At 39.8% G+C, this 22,052-nt stretch overlaps 1 protein-coding gene across 1 annotated transcript; it reads left to right on the top strand.

Annotated features, from left to right (window-relative positions):
- Positions 1 to 151: 151 nt before the first annotated feature.
- On the top strand, positions 152 to 13,684 carry LOC137271687 (uncharacterized). The gene is made up of 12 exons (XM_067804110.1): positions 152 to 218; positions 766 to 947; positions 1,485 to 1,637; positions 1,793 to 1,948; positions 2,468 to 2,568; positions 3,688 to 3,775; positions 8,964 to 9,182; positions 9,306 to 9,330; positions 9,744 to 9,961; positions 10,638 to 10,889; positions 13,053 to 13,144; positions 13,408 to 13,684. The coding sequence occupies exons 1-12, from the start codon at positions 152 to 154 to the stop codon at positions 13,682 to 13,684; spliced, it is 1,830 nt and encodes a 609-aa protein (XP_067660211.1).
- Positions 13,685 to 22,052: the final 8,368 nt, after the last annotated feature.

The following is a 22,052-nucleotide window of genomic DNA, read 5'->3' as shown; positions in this document are numbered from 1 at the left end:
TTGTGCCTGTTGTGTTATGATGTTGATATTCAATAGAATCTAACTGGTTGTGTAGTTTATCTAGTACTCAATCTGTCTCATACTTAAAACGTATTCTGAACTTCATTAACCATAGTCTCAGTACTGTCAGTGGTAGTGTAAGTGGAACGCCATGCTGGTGCAGCTTCTGATGTCCCTCAACTGGCAGTCCATTCTTGTCTTGCATCAGCAAGAGCTCGGTGAGTCACTGCGTGTGAATGCATATTTCAGTGTCTAAATACACTTGATATCTATTCGACCAGTGTAATATTAGACCGAGTGAGCGTATCTGGGTTTTGGGTTTAATACCTTGTGTGTATCTTGTTTCATTTAGGCTTTTTCGTTATGTTGTTTAACGCCTCACTCAGCAATATTCCTGGTATGCGACCACCATCTGGACCAGACATTCAAGTGAGTGGCATTACGAAAATAGATCGTTGCAACTTTGATACAATGACATATGTCAATCACGTAAGCAAGCCTGACCTCCCATGACTATTAAGCGCCTGTTAGCATGGGTTGCTGAAGACAGAATGAAACCTGGAGCTTCATGGGCTACGTGTTAGGGAAGACACAATGAAAATATGACACATCAGTGACAAACATATCCAATGCAGTTCCACATCGGCTCGAGATTCTAACGTTTTCGACACACAAAGTGTTAATGCCTGGTTGTGATACATAAACACATGCTCATGTCGATATAGTCGGAATCCCCACATATTTTGCATACTTAATTTGTCTCAGATATAAACTTTGGCGGTTCTTTGGAGGCATCAGATATTTCAATTGTGGACTATCAGATCGACTCCTCCACAGAGGAACACCTGATGACAATCCTGAGAGATGTGGAGAAGGTGTTCCAGTCCCATCTCAACTTGCTGCTCCTGTGTGACGTCACTACCACTATTTTAGTATTACGTCAGATGGTACGTCAAACACAATTCAATTACGACACGTTCTAGTAAAACTATACCAGTACGTGCTTTGGTAGATTGAAAATAGCATTTACACCGCTTTTTTATATTCCCGCATTTACACAAATACAAGAAGTTATTCACACAAAAGAGTCAATATACGTACAAAGGAAATGCGCCTTGAACACTCCCCGTTAACCTCGTTCAGTGAAAAAAACATATATTAAATACTGTTATGAAATGAATGAAATAGAAAACTGGGTTTTCTCGCCAATTTTAAGCCTGCAGACCAAAAGCAATGAGCTTGTAGGCATTAATTCAATATGATGTTTAAAAGATATGACTCTTTAGTAAGACATTCTTAAGCGGCATGATGTTTCAAAATGAGCAATGTGCTTGACTTTGACTGCAAATATTTCGGCCTGTTTAAGATTGAAAGTGGAAAATCGTGAATATTTATTATTTCCTTGTTTCCTTGGTGGAAGAATCGCTTCATCTGTGTCAACAGTGTCCATTGTCTGAAACTGAAAACTGGTTTCCATTGACCAGTCTCGATTCTGTGGAACAAGATCCAACTCCTCGGTCGACTTGTGTCACGTGTCCCGGGTGCTGGTTGTGGGGACATCGGATGACTTACCTGTACTTCTGGACAGTAACATCCAGGTGGAGAATGTGGCGTTGCTGGAACTGCCTTTAAGGCAGGTGGGTTAATGTTTCATCAACTGGACGATGCCAGAGGACCATCAAAAGAACACAAATTTCATACCAGTTTCACCTTCACGCGCCTTGCCCAGCGATTAAGTTATTTTAATTTTAATTTTAATTCAATCACATACACATGTTTTGTCTGATAACAGAGATGTGCCACACTGCCGAGAATATGGACACTGATGTTTCAAGCCAAGGGAAGGGGTTTTGTGGAGGTAGACCTCTCTGATGTAGCAGCCGTGACAGAAGTGTTCCCCAATGTTAGGTTCGGATACAATGGCCGGCAACTGACAGTCATCATGAAGGTTCTCCATTCAGTCGCTTACAGTTCTGGTTTCTGTCAGTGTATCTTGTTTAGTTGAGGTGTACTTACGTTTTCATTAGGTTAACGACGATGTACACCTTGTGGATTTGTTGTTACTATATCTAACGCTTGATCACGCCCTATTTCATCAAGGTAGGAAAACATGATCTCAAACAATTCACATGTTTTGAGCACAGTACTGTTGTAATTGAGTGTGTTTAACACGACTTGAACGTGAATGATTGTGCATGTTAAATAACTGTCAACATCTGGTGTGCTCCCTTTTATCTGGTTAAGGGAGAATTCTTCAGTTACTATATAATTGCCTTATATGTGTTTGAGTTCAACATACCCTACTTGACCAACATACCGAATCATACCAATCTACAAAGGTGTCATCATTCTTTCCACAGGATCAGGGGGACATTTATCTATAAATATATGCTTTTGATGCTCGTGGAATTGTAAAATGGACCCGCTTGGGAGGATAACTTACCTGCTGTTTTCTTTTGAAAATCAGACACATCCATTGACCTACGGCTACAAGAATGTCAACAAGCGAAAGGTGTCAAGCTTGTCGCTCCATATATTGCAGACGATGGCAGAAAATCTGAACTTCAGGTGACGTAATTCATCTTAATGTGTTTTTATATGTAACGTATATAAAATAAGATAATGCATTTCAAAATGTCTGTTTCATTTTAGATTAGTGCATGAAACTGCAAAGCAACGAAAATACACATATGACAAAAAAGATTACTTGAACTTTCCCAATGGCCATCTCTCCCTCCAGCAACATTTGGGCAGCCTAAGGTGTCTTCACTTCACGCTTGTGGGTCGTTATCCAGCATGGTCTTTATACCATATCAAATACTTCCATTCAGCATATATTTATGCATGTCACAGCAGTCACGCTTTTAGTATTTTAAGGGTCATTCGGTGAACGTGTGGAGTAAATTTCAAGTCATGCCACTGTGTTTTCTTGCTGTGAAGCTGGAAGCTAGTTTTTACATGTGTTTATTACGAGTTCCCCGGGTACTCCTCTTCCTGGGAGAATGCGTAAGTCCCAAAACAATTCAAGTCGATTTAAACTTACTGTGAATTTAACTGCAGTGTACACGTTATTTTAATGTTATGGCAGGATTGTCAAAATATACTAACCGTTGAGGGGATGGTGTAAATCAACCGAGGGTCTATGCAAGTAGCAAAGAGTAATGTAAGTCCCCATGGTTACTAGTATGGCGATCTACCTTCGGTTGTTGGCAGTGTATACCCTTTTCTTATATTTTATTGTTATGTATAGTTAAAATGTTTTAGATTAAATTACTAGTTTTACGTTTCTATCATAGTTTTTTGTTACCATTCGTTTACAGTTTTCTTCTAAAAAATAGAACTTACTTACAATAATTATTTATCTATAACGCGATTCAGTCACGACATGGTTGAAATATTACCAAAGTAACTGTAAAGTTTAACTCACTCATTCAGGAGGCAATATCAGTGGGTATTCTAGTCAAACAGTGGCATGGTATTTCAGTTGACTGACATATGCAGTATCAGTCCCTTTCTGATATTTTGCAACATGAATATGTTTTATCAACAATATGAAAACTATTCGATCGATGCCACTGACAGCGATTCTCAACAATACATCTTTTTATATCAAACAGTTCTATACAGGTCAAATGAGCATCATACCCAGTTATTCTAAACAGTTTATTAAATATTGATATATAACAGTTACAAGATCATCCCGGCAAAGGAAAATCTATTGGGCAAGAACGAGAATGGTTCTTGGACAGGGATCTTTGGCATGTTGCAGAGAAGGGTAAGTTCTCACAGACGAATAATATCCCGTGTGCGAACATGCGAAATACGTAATTCAAAATTGGTGATATGTTGGTTGACTGGTAGTAGTAAAGAGAATGGTAGTTCTGTTACAGATTAGCGGAAAGCGTTATTCAGCTCCCAGCGGGCTTTAAAAATTATCCTCTTTTGACGTTCCTATTACCTATACTATTTCATACATTGATATATGTTTCTTGAATACTACTGAACCCACTGGCTTAAGACACGATACCATCATTATAGCAGCCTTAAATCTATAAGGACAAACACAATGGAACCAAAACAGTATGCAAACATACATACGAAAACACACTTTTCTCTAGCCCATGTAGAAGGGGTCACCAAATTTGGGCGTTGGTGCCTTCTTGTAGGACGGTGTGCCTGCCAGTCTGCAGTGCCTCCAGTTTTTGTGGATGACCTTCTAGACAAAACATTGTAGTGGTTTGCTCTGCATGGGTCTCAATCTTCCCTAGATGGTCTTACAAGTCCTAGATTGGTGTATTTTGAGCTGTCTCATTAGCAGACATGAAGGTTGCCGGTTCTGTGGAAGGCAACATACTTATACTGGAGGGCAACATCAGATTCTGAACTACTGCGTTGGAAGGCAATATGACTATGCTGGAGGGCGATGCTGGATTTGGAATCATCTCACTGACAGGTAATGCGGTTGCATTAGAGGTCGCATACCTTATAGAGCCTTGTGGACTTGATACTGAAGTGCATTTCGACCTTGTTTGCTGGGAGCACAGTGTGAACCACTCGGATTTCAAGGATCTGGTCTGGTCTGAAGACATATCTCTTCTGGATGGCATGGTGGGGTTTCCTAGGTACATACTCATATATGGGGAAAGAGATACAGGAGTTATCTGAGAACAGGTCTGTCATGCAACCAAACAAAGCACAGTCGGTAAGGTTCAGATAAATATTTATGGAACGATAGTCTGGCTCTATATCTCTGGACCTGGCCTACTTTCTATAGACTGCTGTGTGGCTGAGAATGAAATATATGTGAGCATTTAGACCTCCATTTAGAGATTAGTGTATCTTATGTGTAAACGTGTATGTGGGCTTTTGGAACGTATTATTGTCAGTGGGTATTGCTGGGTAAACTCATCAAATGTGAAAAGCGCAGTATGACTAAATATTGTCACAAACGTCCAATGGAGAAGGCGTCATGTCATGTTTGTTATATATGTGTCAAACTTAAACATTGCTTGTGCAAAGCACATGAGGTTTATTAAATATTGACAAAATAAGAATAAATCTATTAATAAAAGAGATTCAGATTTTGCTAAAAAGCACAGGAGACTCAGAAAGATTTACATTAAACAAATGATCTTTTTACAATCCATGTTAAGAATTAAACAACCAATTAGACAAATAAAACAATATGGCATGCAACACGACTATTGTCAGAGACTCTATGATCGAAAAGAAAAACAAGTCGGCTATCAACATCTTTGAATTCAATGGAAAAGTCATTGTGCAGCAAATCAGCTGTGTGACGGATAAAACCATGCACAGGATCAATTTATTCCTAATCGATAAAGAAGGCAATTATCCCATTGCAGCGAGCAGTCAGAGCAAGCTGTTGCATGACCAATAGAACCACGATGGTCAAAAACATTTCTGCAAGCGGTGCCTGCACAGTTACAGTCAAGAAGACTTGTTGAAAGAGCACAGTGAGGACTTCCGGGGGTTGGGACAGACCGTGATCAGAATCGACATGCCCAAAGAAAAAACTTTCCCAAATTTATCAATCATAAACATCAAATGCCAGTGCCCAACATCATCTATGCCAACGCTCAAGCCAAGGTAGAACAGAAGGAACACGACACGCCTGCCACAACAGAGCAAGTTTCAGGTACAAAACACAGGAAACCAAATCATGGACAAACAAAAGAGCAAGTGATCTAGAGAGGTTACAATAAAGCCAAAACATTTGTCACGTACTTACAAAACGAAGTGGAAGAAATCAGGAAAGCATTGAAAAACCCTGCCCCCATTCATATGACTGCGGAGGATGGTGTTGCTCATCAATCAGCTATATATTGTCACACATGCCAAGGATTCTGTGAGAGATCATTATCACATCACGGGTCAGTACAGAGGCACCTTCCACAACTTTGAGCTTAGAAAAGATCCCGAAACACAACAAATCCATCTGGTGTTCAACTATCTCATAGGTTACAGTGTTCATATACTCATGTAGGCTATCTGAACGATCAATGGCAACATCACCTGTATCTCCAACAACATGGAAAAATACATTTCCTTAGATGTTCTGAGATTCATCGACAGTGTCCAGTTTCTCCTATCTTAGCTCTAAAGTTTGGTGAAGGCCAATGACAGAGATGACTTTGAATGAATGCACCCACGCAGCAGCCCCGCCTTTGTGGCTGAGGAACGATGTCTACCCTTGTGAGTACATGGACAATTGGTTCAGATTTGATGAGATATAATTACTCTCCATCATGCCCTTTCATAGACATTTGACTGAATCCAATATATCGCAGGAGGATTGCAGCAATGCTCAGAAAGTGTGGGAGAAACTGGGTTGTGAAAATCTGGCCGTTTACCATATGTATTTAACAAAAGACATGCTTCTACTCTCTGACGTCTTCGAAATGTTTAGGAAGATGTCTTTGAGACAATATAAACTAAACCCTGCTTGGTACTAAACAAGCCCCAGTCTGCCAAAAGAAAACAACAGACAAGTTGGAACCTTTGACAGTTTCAGATATACAAATGTTTGTGGAGAAGGGCCTGCGAGGTGGAATTTCGTTGGTTGCCGAATGGTATGCGAAGGCCAACAAAAAGTAAATGAAAGCTTTCGATCCCTAAACAGCAATTGAAACACATTCAATGCAAATAACCTTTACAGCTGGGCAATGAGCCAGCCTTACCAGCAAGGTGATTTGAGTTAGATGATAGCAAATAATCTAAAATATTGAAAAGGAGAACATTATAGCTACCCCCCCCCCCAAATCTGAGAGAGGGTACATATTCGAAGTGGACTTGGAGCGTCCTGTGAAACTGCATGATGCTCACAACACTTATCAGTTAACACCCAAATTATTGATAGTGAATGCAGGCAGTTTGCATTCACTAACAGCAAGAGTTCTGGAGGCAAAAATCAGCTGGCAACAGTAGAAACACTCCTTTGCAACTTGATGGATAAGACAAAATATATCATCCACTGTCGAAATCTGCATCTCTACTTATCATTAGGAATAAAATTAAAATAATACATGGGGTTCTTAGGCTTAATCAAAGTCCCTGGATGGAGCCTTATATAAGCTTCAACGTGGACTTACAAAAACAAGCCACTAGCGACTTTGATGAGAAAAATTTATTCAAACTCATGAACCACTCCCTGTTTGGCAAAACAAAGGAAAATTCTGAGAAAAACATCAACATCAAATTAGTCCAATGTCACAAGCAAGAAATACTTAAAGGTCACATGCAACGTAAAACTTTGCAGATTCTGGTACCTTTCGGTATGCACTTACCGAAATAAATCATAAAAAAATACTAATTCAACCTATAGAGTTGAAAAACGCGATGAAAAAAAGCCCGCGAAATCGGAGTTCAAACGTTTCACTAAATTTCCCACAGCGCTAGGGGGGGAATTGGTTTCAACAGCTGTGCTGCGCTGCGTCCATAACGCATGCGCAGTGAATAGGTTCGCGGACCTGAAACAGTATGCATGCCCAGAGTCTGAGATTGCGAGCAGTAGTCTAATCTTGGTTGTGTACACAAACAAGTAAATAATCTACTCGTTACGTAAACACAAATTGTTGATTGTGGTAAGCAGCCTCTGTCTCAGAGAAAGCCCTATGTGTCTGCCTGCCTGTCTGCTAAAGACAACATGCTGTACACAGCTTCAATCATTGACCACGTGCAATTTGAACTTAACACCTATCAGACATAAAGAAAATAAGTTGATTTATGACTCGTGCACCCGAGTTCCGTCTCTGCCACATTATGTAATTAGGCAGGTGTGATACACATGCCATGTTTTTTATGTCTGTGGGTTGCAAACCGGTGGGTTTCAAGTCCTGCTTTGTACTTGGGCGAATGACAGATTCCAGCCACACAGTAGTTTACCATCTCTACTGAGATGATTTTTTATTGGATCGAGCGCAAATACAGAGAACATGTATTTTGAAAACCTAACATCTCTATATACATTCTTCATGGATAACAACTTCTTTTAGTGTATATGATTTTTTGTTCGACAACAGTATATGATGGTATCATGTCTTACTCCTACAGGTTCAGTACTATTCAAGGAAAATAAATCAACACGATAGTAAAGGTAATGGGGATGTTGAAAAGGATGGAAACTATGCCCTCCGGTCGTGGATCATGATTCTTAGGGGCTGCTGGGGCCCATAAATAATGCTCTCGGGGTACCAGTACTACTTGGGCAGTTATTTCAGATGTTCTTCATACACTGGTATTCATGCACACCTGTGACACCTGTGAAAGCGCAAAAACACCCATATTTTGTATGCTCACGAACACAAATAACAAGTAACATTTGTTCACCTAAGGCATCTCTTTTATTTCAAAAAAAAGGAATTATAAAACAATAAAACAATTAATATTTCTGTTGTTATGGGAAAAGTGAACAGTCTTTGAACATTCACTTTGAAAAGGATGGGCAAAGTATTTGTCGTGCATATCATAATCTCTTAATCTAAGACAATGTCAGTCGTTTTCTAAAATGTCTTAGCTCCATCAAGATCTTTCGGGAAATGCCAGAAGAATCATGTTTGCTTTAATATCAAATCGTTCTTTAACACTGTTCATCAGAATTCTTTGTATCAAACTTATGGGAATGACTTCATTCCTTGATCCACTTGGATATCTGTGATATTCACGACTGCTGGAATATTGCTCAAGACGGCATAAACACTAAACAAAGTCACTCTGGCGTCTGATTGTGTAAGGATTCTATTACATTTTTGCACACTGACAAGGGAAGGGGTTCCATGTCCGTTTTGAAGACTTACATATGTCACGACATGACCTCATCTGTTATAACATGCTCAGGAGATAAAGCAGTTAATTCTAAATGGGCTTCTAAAATACTTAGTTCTTTCCCCAGTGTTAATGCATATCATGTCTTTTTCATTTCATGTGTTCATCCTGGCAAACAGGAAGCTGATTTGTCTGCTGACCATATCACCATCCACGCCGACCGTAATTCTGTTGCGGATTTCATCATGCCCCCATTGTTTGAAAACGAGCGCGTTGTACTGTACCGGAAAGAAGAGCCTGATGAGGACCAGCTGCTAGTCTTTCTCCGGCCGTTGCAATCTTATGTCCTTTTGCTGCTTGGGGTGTCACTGGTTGTTTCTTCTATCTTACTGTTCTTCGTAAGGTTTACTGAGTCGCATTTGACTTCCAAAGAAATGATTGTGAACGGCAATATGGGAACTGGAAAACTATGCTCGCCATTCGGAAATAAGACAGAGCTTGTTATGTCAATTTTATTTCAGCTTTATGGGGCCTGTTTGAAACAAGGTAGGAATTTAATTATACTATCGCCCGTGAACACACACACACTCGCACGCGCACATCCATCTACCCAGGATCTAAGGAAAGAACCTTATAGTAACAAGAAAGTAATAGAAGCAACGAGAACAAAACATTTCGATAACAAAATATTTAATGCTGTGAAAGTGGTTACCGTAGCATTCGGCTTTTGTACTCAGCTATCGCCAGAAAAAAAAACTGTTTTGAAGTCATATGTCTCATTGAAGTGTCTTAATGTGCTACATAAAAGCTCATTCTGGCCGTAGGTGTTTGTGTAGTTCTAGGTTGAAATAGTTTGGAAAACTGAAGATTCGAATATCTCTTGTCATTTATTAATAAATTTCTTTATCAACCTTTTTCCCAGTTTGTACATGAATGAGTGTGTTGTAAAATGTTTACAGGGTCAAACAGACATTCATCCCATGTCCCGGAGCTGATCCTTATCGCTGGATGGTGGAAGCTTGCAACTATTATCTCTGCTGTCTACTGTGGAACGATTGTGGCAATATTTGCTGTGAAAATAGAAAAGCCTCCATTTTCTAACCTGGCTGAGTTGGCAGTGAGAGAGGATTACACAATTGGCTATGACCCATCAACCATTACAGAAAACTTTTTAAGGGTATGTGAAAATTTCCATGTCATTCTTTTAACAGAAGAATTTTCTTTTCTTGTGATTACATTTGTGATTTCAAATCAAGCAATGTAAAACTTTAGTTTGTAATTCTTTTATTTTCTGTATAGGCCCGTCTCCTGTTCTCGCGGTAAACACGTTTTCTGCCGAGATCGCCCATACGCGACACCTGGCGGTTGTTTAATATGCCGACAGGAACTAGGAAGTGGCCCAAGGCTGCGAGTGAACAAAATCTTCCAATGTCACTAATATTGTTGAGTTTATAAGAAAAGATCCATATCACCTTGTTTGTGATATGCCAGGTGTCAATGATATTTACTCAGTCACAATGTTGTTAAATCTTAATGTAGTTAAAAACAAACACACAAAAGTATTCGGTCTCCAGCAAAACATTGGCTGCTACATTACGACTCACTGACACATAGAAATCACATGATCGCCACATGACTTCATTTTCGCGGGCTGTAAATAGTATGGAAACATTTCAGGGTCATATAATGGAAGAGGCCGCAACCATTGTTGATAATCTTTTTTCACCAAGATATGTGTTGTTTAAATAAAATTGAATAGTTTTAATGTGATAGGTCATCTAAATAGTAATTAATAAAAGCAATACATGATATAAATTTGTGAAGGAGTTATTGAGCATCTTGTGGAAGATCAGGCATACACATATCTTGGAATGCAAGTTCGAAACAAGCTCCAGAATGCCCAGATTCAAGATAAACCTCGGGCCGAGTATAAATCTGGTTTAAAGAAAATCTGGAGTTCAGAGCTAAGTGCTCGAAACAAGGTTAAAGCCATCAATACTTTTGCTGTGCCAGTCCTGTCCTATTCCTTGGGGGTAGTTGATTGGGCAGAACAAGACATCCAGAGTCTTGACCGCCTGACCAGGAGGATCATGTCTGATAACAGGGCAAACCACCCTCGTTCCTGTCTTAATGGTTTATATATGCCAGTCAATTCTGGAGGTCGGCGTTTGATTAATGAGGAGACTCTTCATGATTGAGTTTTATTGTGTATTTTTGCACGTATTTATTTATCCGTTGATCCTCTGGTGATGCACGTCAAGACTCGCAATGAAAGCAAGGAATTCCACAGCTATTTTAAGCGTGCCGAGGTTGCTGGACAAAATCTGAAATTTGAGATTGATGGCGATGTAGTGTGCTGGACAGCGATGGGAGTAAACCAGGTGGAGTCCTTTACCGAGTCGGCCCTTTGTGGAGAAGCTGTCTGAGAAGCCATTACATCGTGTGTACATGCAATGTGTAGAACAGAACAGCAATCCAACCGACTCTTACACCTGGATGAAATCGGCTGGCCTCAAATGTGAAACTGAGGGCTTCCTCTTTGCTGATCAGGGCCAGGTACTTCCCACTCGCAATCGCCAGAACGTGATTCTTAAAGGAAATGTCAATATAAAATGTCGTCTTTGCAATGAATTTACAGAGACTGTCCAACACCTTGTCAGCGGATGCCCTTCCTTGGCACAGACAACATATTGTAAAAGACATGATTGTATGGCTCGCTGCTTTCCGCCATGCCTGTGGCTTTGACCCCGAGGCACATCCATGGTACGACCCTGAACATGTCCAGGGCGTCCTGGAAAATGATGCTTTTAAACTTGACGAGACATAACGTCAACAGTTTGCCTGAGCGCATCTTTAACATCGCCGAAACTGGTGTGAGCACAGAACACAATCCATGGAAGGTTGTCTATGGAAAAGATTTCAACCACCAAGCCATCACATCAGTTAGATCAACATATGTCAGCATCATAACAGGAGAGAACGCGCTAGGAAATTATGTTCCTCTATTTTACGTTTTTCCCAGGTAAACGTTGGTCAGATGATCTCCTGACGGGTGCACCAGTTGGATCAAACGGAAAGATGTCGCAAACTGGTCGGTCGAATGCATCCATTTTAGAGACCTATGCGATGGATCATCTCAACAAACATGCTGGAATAAAGGAAGAGATCGATGCTCCAACCCTACACTGATCCTTTATGACGGTCAAAAATCACATATACTATCAAAAAAACGCATAGGCGATTTGTATTTATAGAAGTCTACTTACTGTGTTCAGACAATCGTCAAAATATGTACCAAAAGTGTCAATAACATGATTTTACACATCTGCCTGGGTGATTAATCGATTTTACCTGAAAATGTTGATTTTGATGAGATTTTTTTCAAGGATTAGAAAGGCATCGCCACAAAGCTACAGAAATTGTGCAGCAAAGAGTATTCATTGTTTGGCAATAAAAATCCAGATTACTTTCAGAAACTGTCATTCGTTTTGAGGAGTTTCAAGGTCAGATTACAACGTCACGTGTTGCCTCTGCGACTCGGAACATCGCCATTGAAAGAAAGAGACAACCAATCTTCTGTTGCTTGGCGTCTGAATTTTAGTCTGAGCTAGAAATCATGACCGAAAAAAATACTGTTCCCGTACAGACAGACGTCGTGGACGAATACTTTATTTTGCAACAGATTTCTCGCCTATGCATTGTTTTTGTTGTTTTGTTTGTTTGTTTGTTTGTTTGTTTGTTTGTGATTTGTTTTGTTTTGTTTTGTTTTGTTTTTGTGGGTTTTTATGTGTTTTTCTTGTTGTTTTTTTTTTTGTTTTTTTTTGTTTTGTTTTGGTTTGTTGTTGTTTTTGTTATTTTTCTTAGTGTTTCTTGTTTTGTTTTGGTTTGGTTTTTTTATAGGAGACACATCCGACTGGACAAGGAAAAGAAACATCGTCCTTTTTGAACTTCTACACTTCACACACAAGCCATGTGATTCAACCTCTTGATGTTGGAGTATTCGTAATTTCAAAAATCATTATTACAGGGAATGTCTGGCACAACAACTCCGGGGTATCTATCACCAGATATGAAGTCTCCGCTTTGTCATCGCAGCCGTATATCAAAGCGCTATGTCCAGCTAACATCTCCAGCGCGTTTCGCAAGTCTGGAATCTTCCCGTTTGATCAAGATGTCAATAGATGAAGCACAGACAGCACCAGCGATTATTTATCCCACTGATGTCTTGACTGAAAATGCGGACACTACTCCTCTTACGTCTACTGCAGCTGTTGGGAACAACATCGTCTGCGATCGTCCCTCCGACTTCCGCTGGCACCGGTGATACAATTGGCAGTGTGAAGACTTCTCCCGCGACAGTGTGAGAATCACAGTTGTCAACTGATATTTATTCTCTTACCGGCGATTTTCTCGAAACTAGGAAAATTAAAAGAGTTGTCCTGAAGACATCCAGGAGAAAGTTCGTTCCACCATACAAGACCGTCACTGGAAATCTCATGAAGAAGAATAACACCGACATCTTGAGGAGCAGCGCAGAGAAGCAAAAATCTAAACGTACACCTTCATCTACATGTAAAAATGAGAAACTAATTAGACAGTAATGACATCATGTCATCACGCAAGGGGCAATTTGCGACCGTCCACATCAGCTTTGTGTGTCAACAAAGGTGCCAGCTCCGTATCTTCGCCGGAAATCAGTGACGCGTCATCAATCGCAGAGGAAGAAAAGAGCTGTGCGTACAACAAAGATCAGCCTCAGGAACTTCGTAGATGTCCCCAAATTGTCCTTGTGAAGTTTGTCACCATTGCCCTTCCATACGCTCCATTAGGTGACTTCTCCGCGAGAATAGAAGAAGCTGGGCTCACGAGTGGTCATTCACCTGATGGATCCAGCATATGATAGACGTCAATGTTAGAAGAGAAGATCCATCATTGACACGCATTCATACGGAGAGAATTGTATGTGATATTTTTACAGCCGATATACTTAGGGAGAAAAGAAAACGCAAGTATAAAAAATACACAGGTACATAGTCAATAAGAGCAGCCGAAATATTCAAAGAACATTTACCCATAATCTTTCACTAATAATGTGTAACTATAGATACAAGCATTCACTGCCGAAAAACATTTCTATGGCAGCATATGAATATCTCTTGAAGTGGAACTTGACATAATTTTATAACAATTCAAGAAACAGAGGTGAAACAAACAGGAGAAACACTTTAACCACTTAAAACGTATGTTTCTACTTATGGAGCTTGTAGCCTGATATTCACAGGATTCTCAAGGATTGAAATATAAACTAGAGAGAAATATTCTTCAACATATTTTTAGCGAAATAGCGTGTCCTGTCTCTACTAACACTGCACATTCCTTCGCCAAAATCAGGGAATTAACCTAACGGGCAAACGAAACGATACCAGATCGAAATCACTGGTATTACAAAAGCAACATCTACCATTGTGAAAAGAACCGTGAATTTAAATGACAGGTGTATTGGCAACATGCACTCAGTCATTTTATTGGAGTAGCAACAATAACAAGCCATTTGAGTCACTGTGTCTAAGAAGGAATGAAGAGCCCTGTATTCGATCACAGATGTAAACAGAACAACACACGTTGTCAATATCTGGTATGTCCACGGAGGGCATCAGTGCAAACCCTAACTCTACGTCAGACGGCGTATACCAGGAATCTTTCGCCATTCCCCTTAAAAGTTTTTAGACAAAAAGACGTCGGTGTCCGAGAACAACAGCTCTAGCACGAATTGAGCGATCCAAATGGTCCCACAAGTGTTCAGTTGTGACATGTCAGGTGACCTATAGGGCCAGGGAAGTACATTGACATTGTTACTCAGTAGCAAACCAGTGACGATACGTGCTGTATTAGAACGAGTGTGATCCTGGTGGAGCACAGTCCTGTTACCGCATAGACGTAGGGAAGATAGCACAACTGGACGAAGAATTCGATAAATGTCATTAATGAGCAGTGAGATTACCATCCACCATATAAGATTTATCTTCACACCGTCACACATGTAGCCCCAATCCATGGCACCTCACCAAGCACCAAATGGTTTCACTTCCGGTGCTCACCAACGTTGCAGGCGTTCTCAATCTGTAGGCATCTGTAGACACTAACTCTGTACAGCTGCAACCTCCTTTCGTCTGAGAACATCCCTCTCTACCACTGTCTGTTGTGCCACTGGCAAACTGTATGTGACCATCGAATACGTCGACGTCGATGTTTAAGTGTCTGTCATACACCACTGTTCGTCGACTGATCCATGTCCAGTCGCGGCTGATGCCGTCACAGGTAGGAACACGTAAGCAGCGGTGTTCTTTGAGGAGTGGTGACATGAGGTCCTCCACTTCTGGGCCTGCCTTCTGTCCGCCCTGTTTGCCTGTAGCGGGCCATGAGCCTACGAGATGGTTAGACGTATACAGTCCACGGTCCCTGCAACATGTGCATGAGTGACATCTATCTGTACCATTCCAACCGTTCTCGTGTGGATTCTAGCGATAATCAAAGCCTGGTCGCTCAACTCCACTCGGAGATCTGATGATCGCATATACCCCACAAATGCGTGTGCCTCATGCAATCCGTTCACAAGGCTTTTGTGCTTCACGACCTGTTGCAGTGATACCGTTCTTTCAAGCATAACAATTATTATGTCAGGGAAGCAGTGTGGCGATTGTTCTAAGCTCATAACTACCTACAAAATTTGAGTTCGAGACCAATTTATCAACTTATGTTAAGTTTGGTATTATTTCTCTTGCTGTTAGTTCAGTAAGAAATTTGAAAGTTTGAACATGTACCCTATTCATGTATTAATTTATCTTCTTAGAAGTTGTGTATGTTTACTTCCCATAAATGAAAAATATTTTAACAGGGGTAAAGTTTGGGCTACAATTTCTCTTACTCTTTCAAGGCAACGTACTGGCAATAGTACATTTATCCACTTTCATGAAGTTAAAATTGATACCAGTTCAGTTTTCATTCTGCAATCCAGCTCGAGTTATGGTTTTGTTTGTTCTGTAAACCCACTCTCAGCATTATGGCAACTAGTTACGGTACATACATGTATGAATTATGAAAGATGTAGATTTGTAGTAAAGACATATCACCACACAACGATGATTTCAGAATACCAAGCAATCCGATGTTAGAGATGTCGTACAACGCGTCAGGGACGCATCTGTAACAGACCCTGGCGTCCTCAGCAACAACCTCACGGAGCACCTGCAAAGAGTCCACAAGGGGAAATATGCTTTTATCTCCGGCACAATCGTTCTGCCTTTAGCTAATGCTGACTGTAGATTGGACGCACTCCACACTAACTTTGGAGATTCCTATACAGCATTCCATCTCCCAAAGTCTTCACCTTATAAGCAGGAGTTCGAAAACACGTAGGTATGGGAGGGGTGGGGGTGGCATATTGCTCTTCAGCACCCCTACCTAACTTCACCTAGACGGGTGGTAGAATGGGTTCTATCAATCGGTCAGGCCCTATGCACCGACTTTCTGTAACTGCACAAAATTTGATCTGGGTTTGTTTAAATTTTGGTCTTGGCGCCCTTTGTTCATGTAACATCATTTGATTTTTGCAATAATTTCAGTTCAACAATAACCATGCTGTAAGAAACCCACCTGACTAAATACACGTCGACTTGACACTGATCCAAATGATAACGACCAAGGACTGTCCACATGTATTTACTACTGGCCCGTTTTCTTCGTGATTGATGCTCAAGATAACACAAGATTAAGGCTGAATCCTTCTGCAATACAGAAAGGCATACAAGGCATTGCCAGTGACGTTAAAGATATCAAACGTTTATATTCAGCTTCACTGTTCGTTGAGTGCAGCAAAAGAGAACGGGCGATTAACGTCATGACTACTGAAACATTCGTTGTCCCTCCAGTATTAGTATCTCCTCATAGAGCACTTAATACCAGCAAAGGAATCATCAGGGATAGAGATCGATTGTTTGCCGACGTGTCAGAGTTTGTTGAATAGGTTCACATACGTTAAGCGTTTAACACGTAAAAAAACAGGAACCATTCAGATTAGCACGTTCCTTTTTCCCCTGCAACTGCTCCCAGATCACCAAAGGCAGTTTATTGTCATGTTAATGTCGACGCCTACATAGTAAGTCCTAAGGTGTTTCAAATGCCAGACGTTTGGTCAGTGGGTAGTACTTGCACATTGCCTGTTGTGTGTGCTCATTGTGGTGAGAAGACACATACAACAGAAGATTGTGACAGTCACATTAAGAAAGGTACCAACTGTGCAGGCAATCACTCATCATTCTCCAAAGACTGTCCGGTCTGGAAACAGCAAATGGAGATCAATAATATAACATTTACCCCAAACATTAGTTTTTGTTATGCCAAGAAGATTGCATTAAGAAATTGAGGAAACGTATGCGTCCACAGCTAAAACATCGTCGGATACAATTCCTACATTAACAAGTCGTCTGCAAGCTGTCAGACGAACTTGCCTTGGTTAAAAACCGACTCATGAATCTTTCTTGCAAACATCTACTTTTATAAAGAATTACTGAATTATATAATGATGCAACATGGTGTTTGGGGGTTACCCAGCCACAGTGTCATTTCTGGACAGTGTCTGATTTTGCTGCTACGGCAGCACCCAACAAATCTGTGACACCACTTCTTGTCCCATACTCTGATTGCAAAGCTAACATTAAAACCTACTTCCAAACTGATATCAATAAATTAGATGAAATAAAAACAACTACTGGTTACACCTACTTCGGTTGTCAGTCCAGATTAGAAGAGGTCATCATGCGACGATTGCCATACATATTGACGACATATTGGTCCTACTAGATATAATCACAAACATGTGTCAAAAGGTGTAGATCCTCTGTTCTGTATCCCTTGTCATGATAGAGCCACGGTCAAGCATATCTTGCTTAACTGTGTTGAATTCTGCATCATAAGGGATAAATATTTCAGTGTGAGAGGTTAAGGTTCTTTTACCACTGTACTGATTTAATATTTTTTTAATTGATTTCATTGATGCATTCTGATTAATATGTTCTTTAGATAGATGCATTTTAATGATTGCTAGTTTAGATTAGTAACTTAGATAGTTATTGCTAGTGGCAATCAATGGGGGTTGAATTATTGTAAAATTATTGTCTTCCTGAGAGGGTACATAAGTCCCAATGCACTATTCTTAACTTAACTTACTATGGTTTTAACTGCAGTAGACATGTTTTGGCTAGATTGCTGACAGCTGCAAGGATGGTGTACATCCAGCTTGGGTCCATGTAGCAAAAGTGACGTAAGTCCGAGCATGGTGATGTATCACATGTAAATATCACAAGTTTTACGAAGCCAGTTGTACCGTTTAACTCACCCAATGGAACGATAATCAAGTAGAATCACTTTTTTCACCTCACGATATCTTATTTTCGTCTGACAGTGATTTACATTGCGCCATAAAGGTTTTAGTGTGTTGGTAACCCTGACATGTAATCCTATGTATTATTTGCCACCGACAGGATGTACCATCTCCGCGACAGTGGCATACTGCAGCGCACTTATCATCAATGGATTCAGTCTGCTCCACAGGTACAATGTCCACAAGAGGATTTCCCAAAAGGTGTGTCCCTCTCCAAGGTTCAGGGCATCTTCTTTGCTGTGGCAGCTGGAGTGGTCTGCAGCGTCATGATGCTGCTTGCAGAAGTTGTTTGGTACAAAACGCATCCGAAAACCATATAGGGATAATTACTGCAATAACTTCACCGTTTATACAGACACTCGCTGATGATATTGTTCGGATATAGGAAAATGTGTTTTCCTGGTTAACTGATGACTTCGTTGCATTTGTTCAACCAAGTCTGATGTCAGATATAAGAAAAAAGAAACAAACAAACGTAAGTGCAGTAACATTATAAGGCGTTGTAAGGTATACAGACTGATTGAAATGTCAACAAAACAAATGTATCTCAATAATACGATGCGGAACGATAGCTCGGACATATACCAGAAACAAATACGGGAACACCCTAAAATATATATATATATATATGTATGTATGTATGTATGTATGTATGTATGTATGTATGTATGTATGTATGTATGTATGTATGTATGTATGTATGTATGTATGTGTGTGTATATGTATATATATATATATATGTATATATATATATACACACACACACGTGTGTGTGTATATATATATACATATATATATATATATATATATATATATATATATATATATATATATATATATATATATATATATATATATATATATATATATATATATAAACTATCGATATTTTGTATGAGTGAAATGATCATTGTGCAGGTGTGCTTCGCACCCTTGTTTTTAGCTGTTTTTGGACAAATTTTCATTTAACTCAAGATGAACCAATATTGAATCAGCTGCTCCACTGCATGTTCCAAGTGGTCATTTAAGGTGCTTATTATGCACAAAAGTTGCATTTACTTTACAGTATAAATGACCTCATCACTGTTAAGTCTGTATGTGTCTACCAAATTTTAGGGTGTTCCCATAGTTTTTGTTTAAGGTATATATTGGTTTATAATGATCATTCCTTTCCAATTCTTCATACCGGCCAGTGGACCTACGTAGAAATGAATAAAACATTTTTTTTTGCTACAATCACAATGAGAGAATACATGCTGTCTGTGATACACACATTAAGCGATATTGATGATGAAACGTTTGTACGTTTGTTTGTGCATAGTTTGCCAAATCTGTTTTTGCAAAGGAATTCATTTTACTAACTCTTTTATTTCCAGCCAAAGTTCCTTGTACATTGCGTTGCCATGTAGAGATCATCTGCAACAATTACTTGTTACAATGTTACTTGGCTCTGTTCATCCAGCAGAAAATGGGTATCCGGTAGTATAAGCCATATGGCTATTGACTACAGACTAGTTTTGTCTAAAATGGATAACTCCTTCTCCGTTTATAATTCCCCTTCTAGTTTTTGAAACAAGTATCAAATCATCAGCAAGTAAGTAAAAATGAAATCAGCACGTGTAACTGTGCTAGTGCTGCATTACGTGTACAATTTCATTTATGAATAACCAACATAAGAAACGAGAAAGGGAACACTCTCTGCCACCTTTAGTTTGATTGCATGTGTTTACTTCTGGCACATAATTAACATTACCATATGTTGATTTTATCGTCTTGGACGGTATTGAGATAACAAATCCGTACCACAGATATAGTATGGACGAATCAAATACGTTTGGGAAGTCTAGGCAACACAGTTTACGCAATGCAAATGTCGGGTATTTTTGGAGCATGTTGTGAACACAACGATATACCTAGTGTCAATAATTTCATTGTTAGTAACAGGTCCATCCGAAATGTCGTATGAAACTTCCCTAGGTCCTAGCGCCAAGTGGATCAGCTTTGTCTTTTAAATAACGCTGTTTTCTTCAGTCCAATATTGAATAAATAAATGTTGAAACCATTCCTGTCTTTAGAATATGTGGAACTGTAGTTACATCTCTTATTCTGCGAGTCTTTGGTATGCTGTCCTAGTATAATACATTTATTGTTCACGTAGTCACCCAGGGTGTGTGTGTGTGTGTGTGTGTGTGTGTGTGTGTGTGTGTGTGTGTGTGTGTGTGTGTGTGTGTGTGTGTGTGTGTGTGTGTGTGTGTGTGTGTGTGTGTGTGTGTGTGTGTGTGTGTGTGTGTGTGTGTGTGTGTGTGTGTGTGTGTGTGTGTGTGTTGGGGGTGGTGGGGGAACGTCAGTCATCACCATACCATTACTCCCTAGTTTTACAAACCTCTTGCTATTTTTGTTTGAAGTTTATTTAGATATATACATTGTGCTCTTCAAAAAAAGGAGAGTAATTTTTCATCCGCGACTGAAAAATATCGGGAGATATATCGGAGTCTATCAATGTTGATATGATTATGAATGTTTTGAGAGCGCATCATCACTTATGACCTTATGAAAGATGTTTGGTGTATGACGTGAAATGTGCTGTGTGATGCACGATGACTGTCAAAATGAATGGTCTACAATGATTTATCGACCTTTCTGAAAATAGTCAAAATCAAGAATAACACCCCATGCACGCTCATGTAGCTACTGCGTTGTGTTTAGAGGTGGTGATAAGGAGAAATGGTGGTGCGTTCATGTGGTGTCGATACTTCCTATTCGAGTTGAAAGTATACATTGCCTCCGTAAATATTGGCACGCTTCTATCTATGTCAGTGACATCGTCTCGACATTTCCAAAGGCGGTGTCATAGTTACAGAGATGTATTGCGTGATATTTAAGCACAAGCTCAAAATCACGCACATGATCAAAAGTAATTGTTTACACAACATACCCGAGAATATATTACGGGTCGATGTTGACAGTCCACGTGAATAGAAGTTTCTGTATTCTATATAGTGATGAGCATTCAACATAGCGATAAAGAGCGTGACTGCGCATGGTTTTATGTCGCTGTTAGCAACATTCCACAAAAAGAGACAACTCTGTACTTGGGATGCATGTTTACGATGTTTGGGGTTTGTGTGTTTGCTTGTTTGGGTTGTTTTTGTTTGTTTTATTTCTTTTATTTTTCTTATTTTCGTTTAGTATTTTTTATTTTACTCTCTCTCTCTCTCTCTCTCTGTCTGTGTGTGTGTGTGTTTGTGTGTGTGTGTGTGTGTGTGTGTGTGTGTGTGTGTGTGTGTGTGTGTGTGTGTGTGTGTTCGTAGGGGTTTTTCCACTGTTAATGGGACACAAAATTCCGTCATACTCAGAATTTCACTGAGGGTTTTTCATAAACGACATGGTCAGGTTTGACGGATACGAAAACGTCCGAGCCTGTATATGTCCCTGGTGGTGAAAATTTCATTTTCCCATATGCCCACTTCATTTTCTTTGTTGTTCTTGGATGGACCTCCGAGACAAAACCACAAGCATGCCCTTGTCAGTTGGGTCACTTCCAAAGTATCCATGTAGAGCAGCCTCAGACTGAGTAGGATTAAGTTCATGTCCAGGAACCCAAGGCCATCTTCAACAAACGCATCTCTGTGACATTCCGTTCGTAAATTCGACTATGTCAAATCACCCAAAATGGTAATAAATAACATGGGATTACCTGTTCTTCGTAAAGCACAAGTTCCAATACACTTGATACAAACCCACAGTCAGAGTGAAAAATGAGTATTAGATTCAACACACAAAAATAACTAGAATTTGTGCATTACTGAAAGAAAGTGTAATCTCAGAA

Source organism: Haliotis asinina, chromosome 2 (assembly GCF_037392515.1).
Source record: "Haliotis asinina isolate JCU_RB_2024 chromosome 2, JCU_Hal_asi_v2, whole genome shotgun sequence".
NCBI classification, from domain to species: Eukaryota; Metazoa; Mollusca; class Gastropoda; order Lepetellida; family Haliotidae; genus Haliotis; species Haliotis asinina.
The sequence above is the reverse complement of the archived record's forward strand: the minus strand, read 5'-3'. Positions and strand labels throughout refer to the sequence as shown.

Bases quoted from the DNA above. Each gene is read 5' to 3' on its own strand.
- LOC137271687 (XM_067804110.1), top strand. From the start codon at position 152: ATGCTGGTGCAGCTTCTGATGTCCCTCAACTGGCAGTCCATTCTTGTC. The intron at 2,569-3,687 runs GTGACGTAATTC...GATATATAACAG, and splicing joins GCAGAAAATCTGAACTTCAG to TTACAAGATCATCCCGGCAA. The intron at 9,331-9,743 runs GTAGGAATTTAA...AAATGTTTACAG, and splicing joins TGGGGCCTGTTTGAAACAAG to GGTCAAACAGACATTCATCC.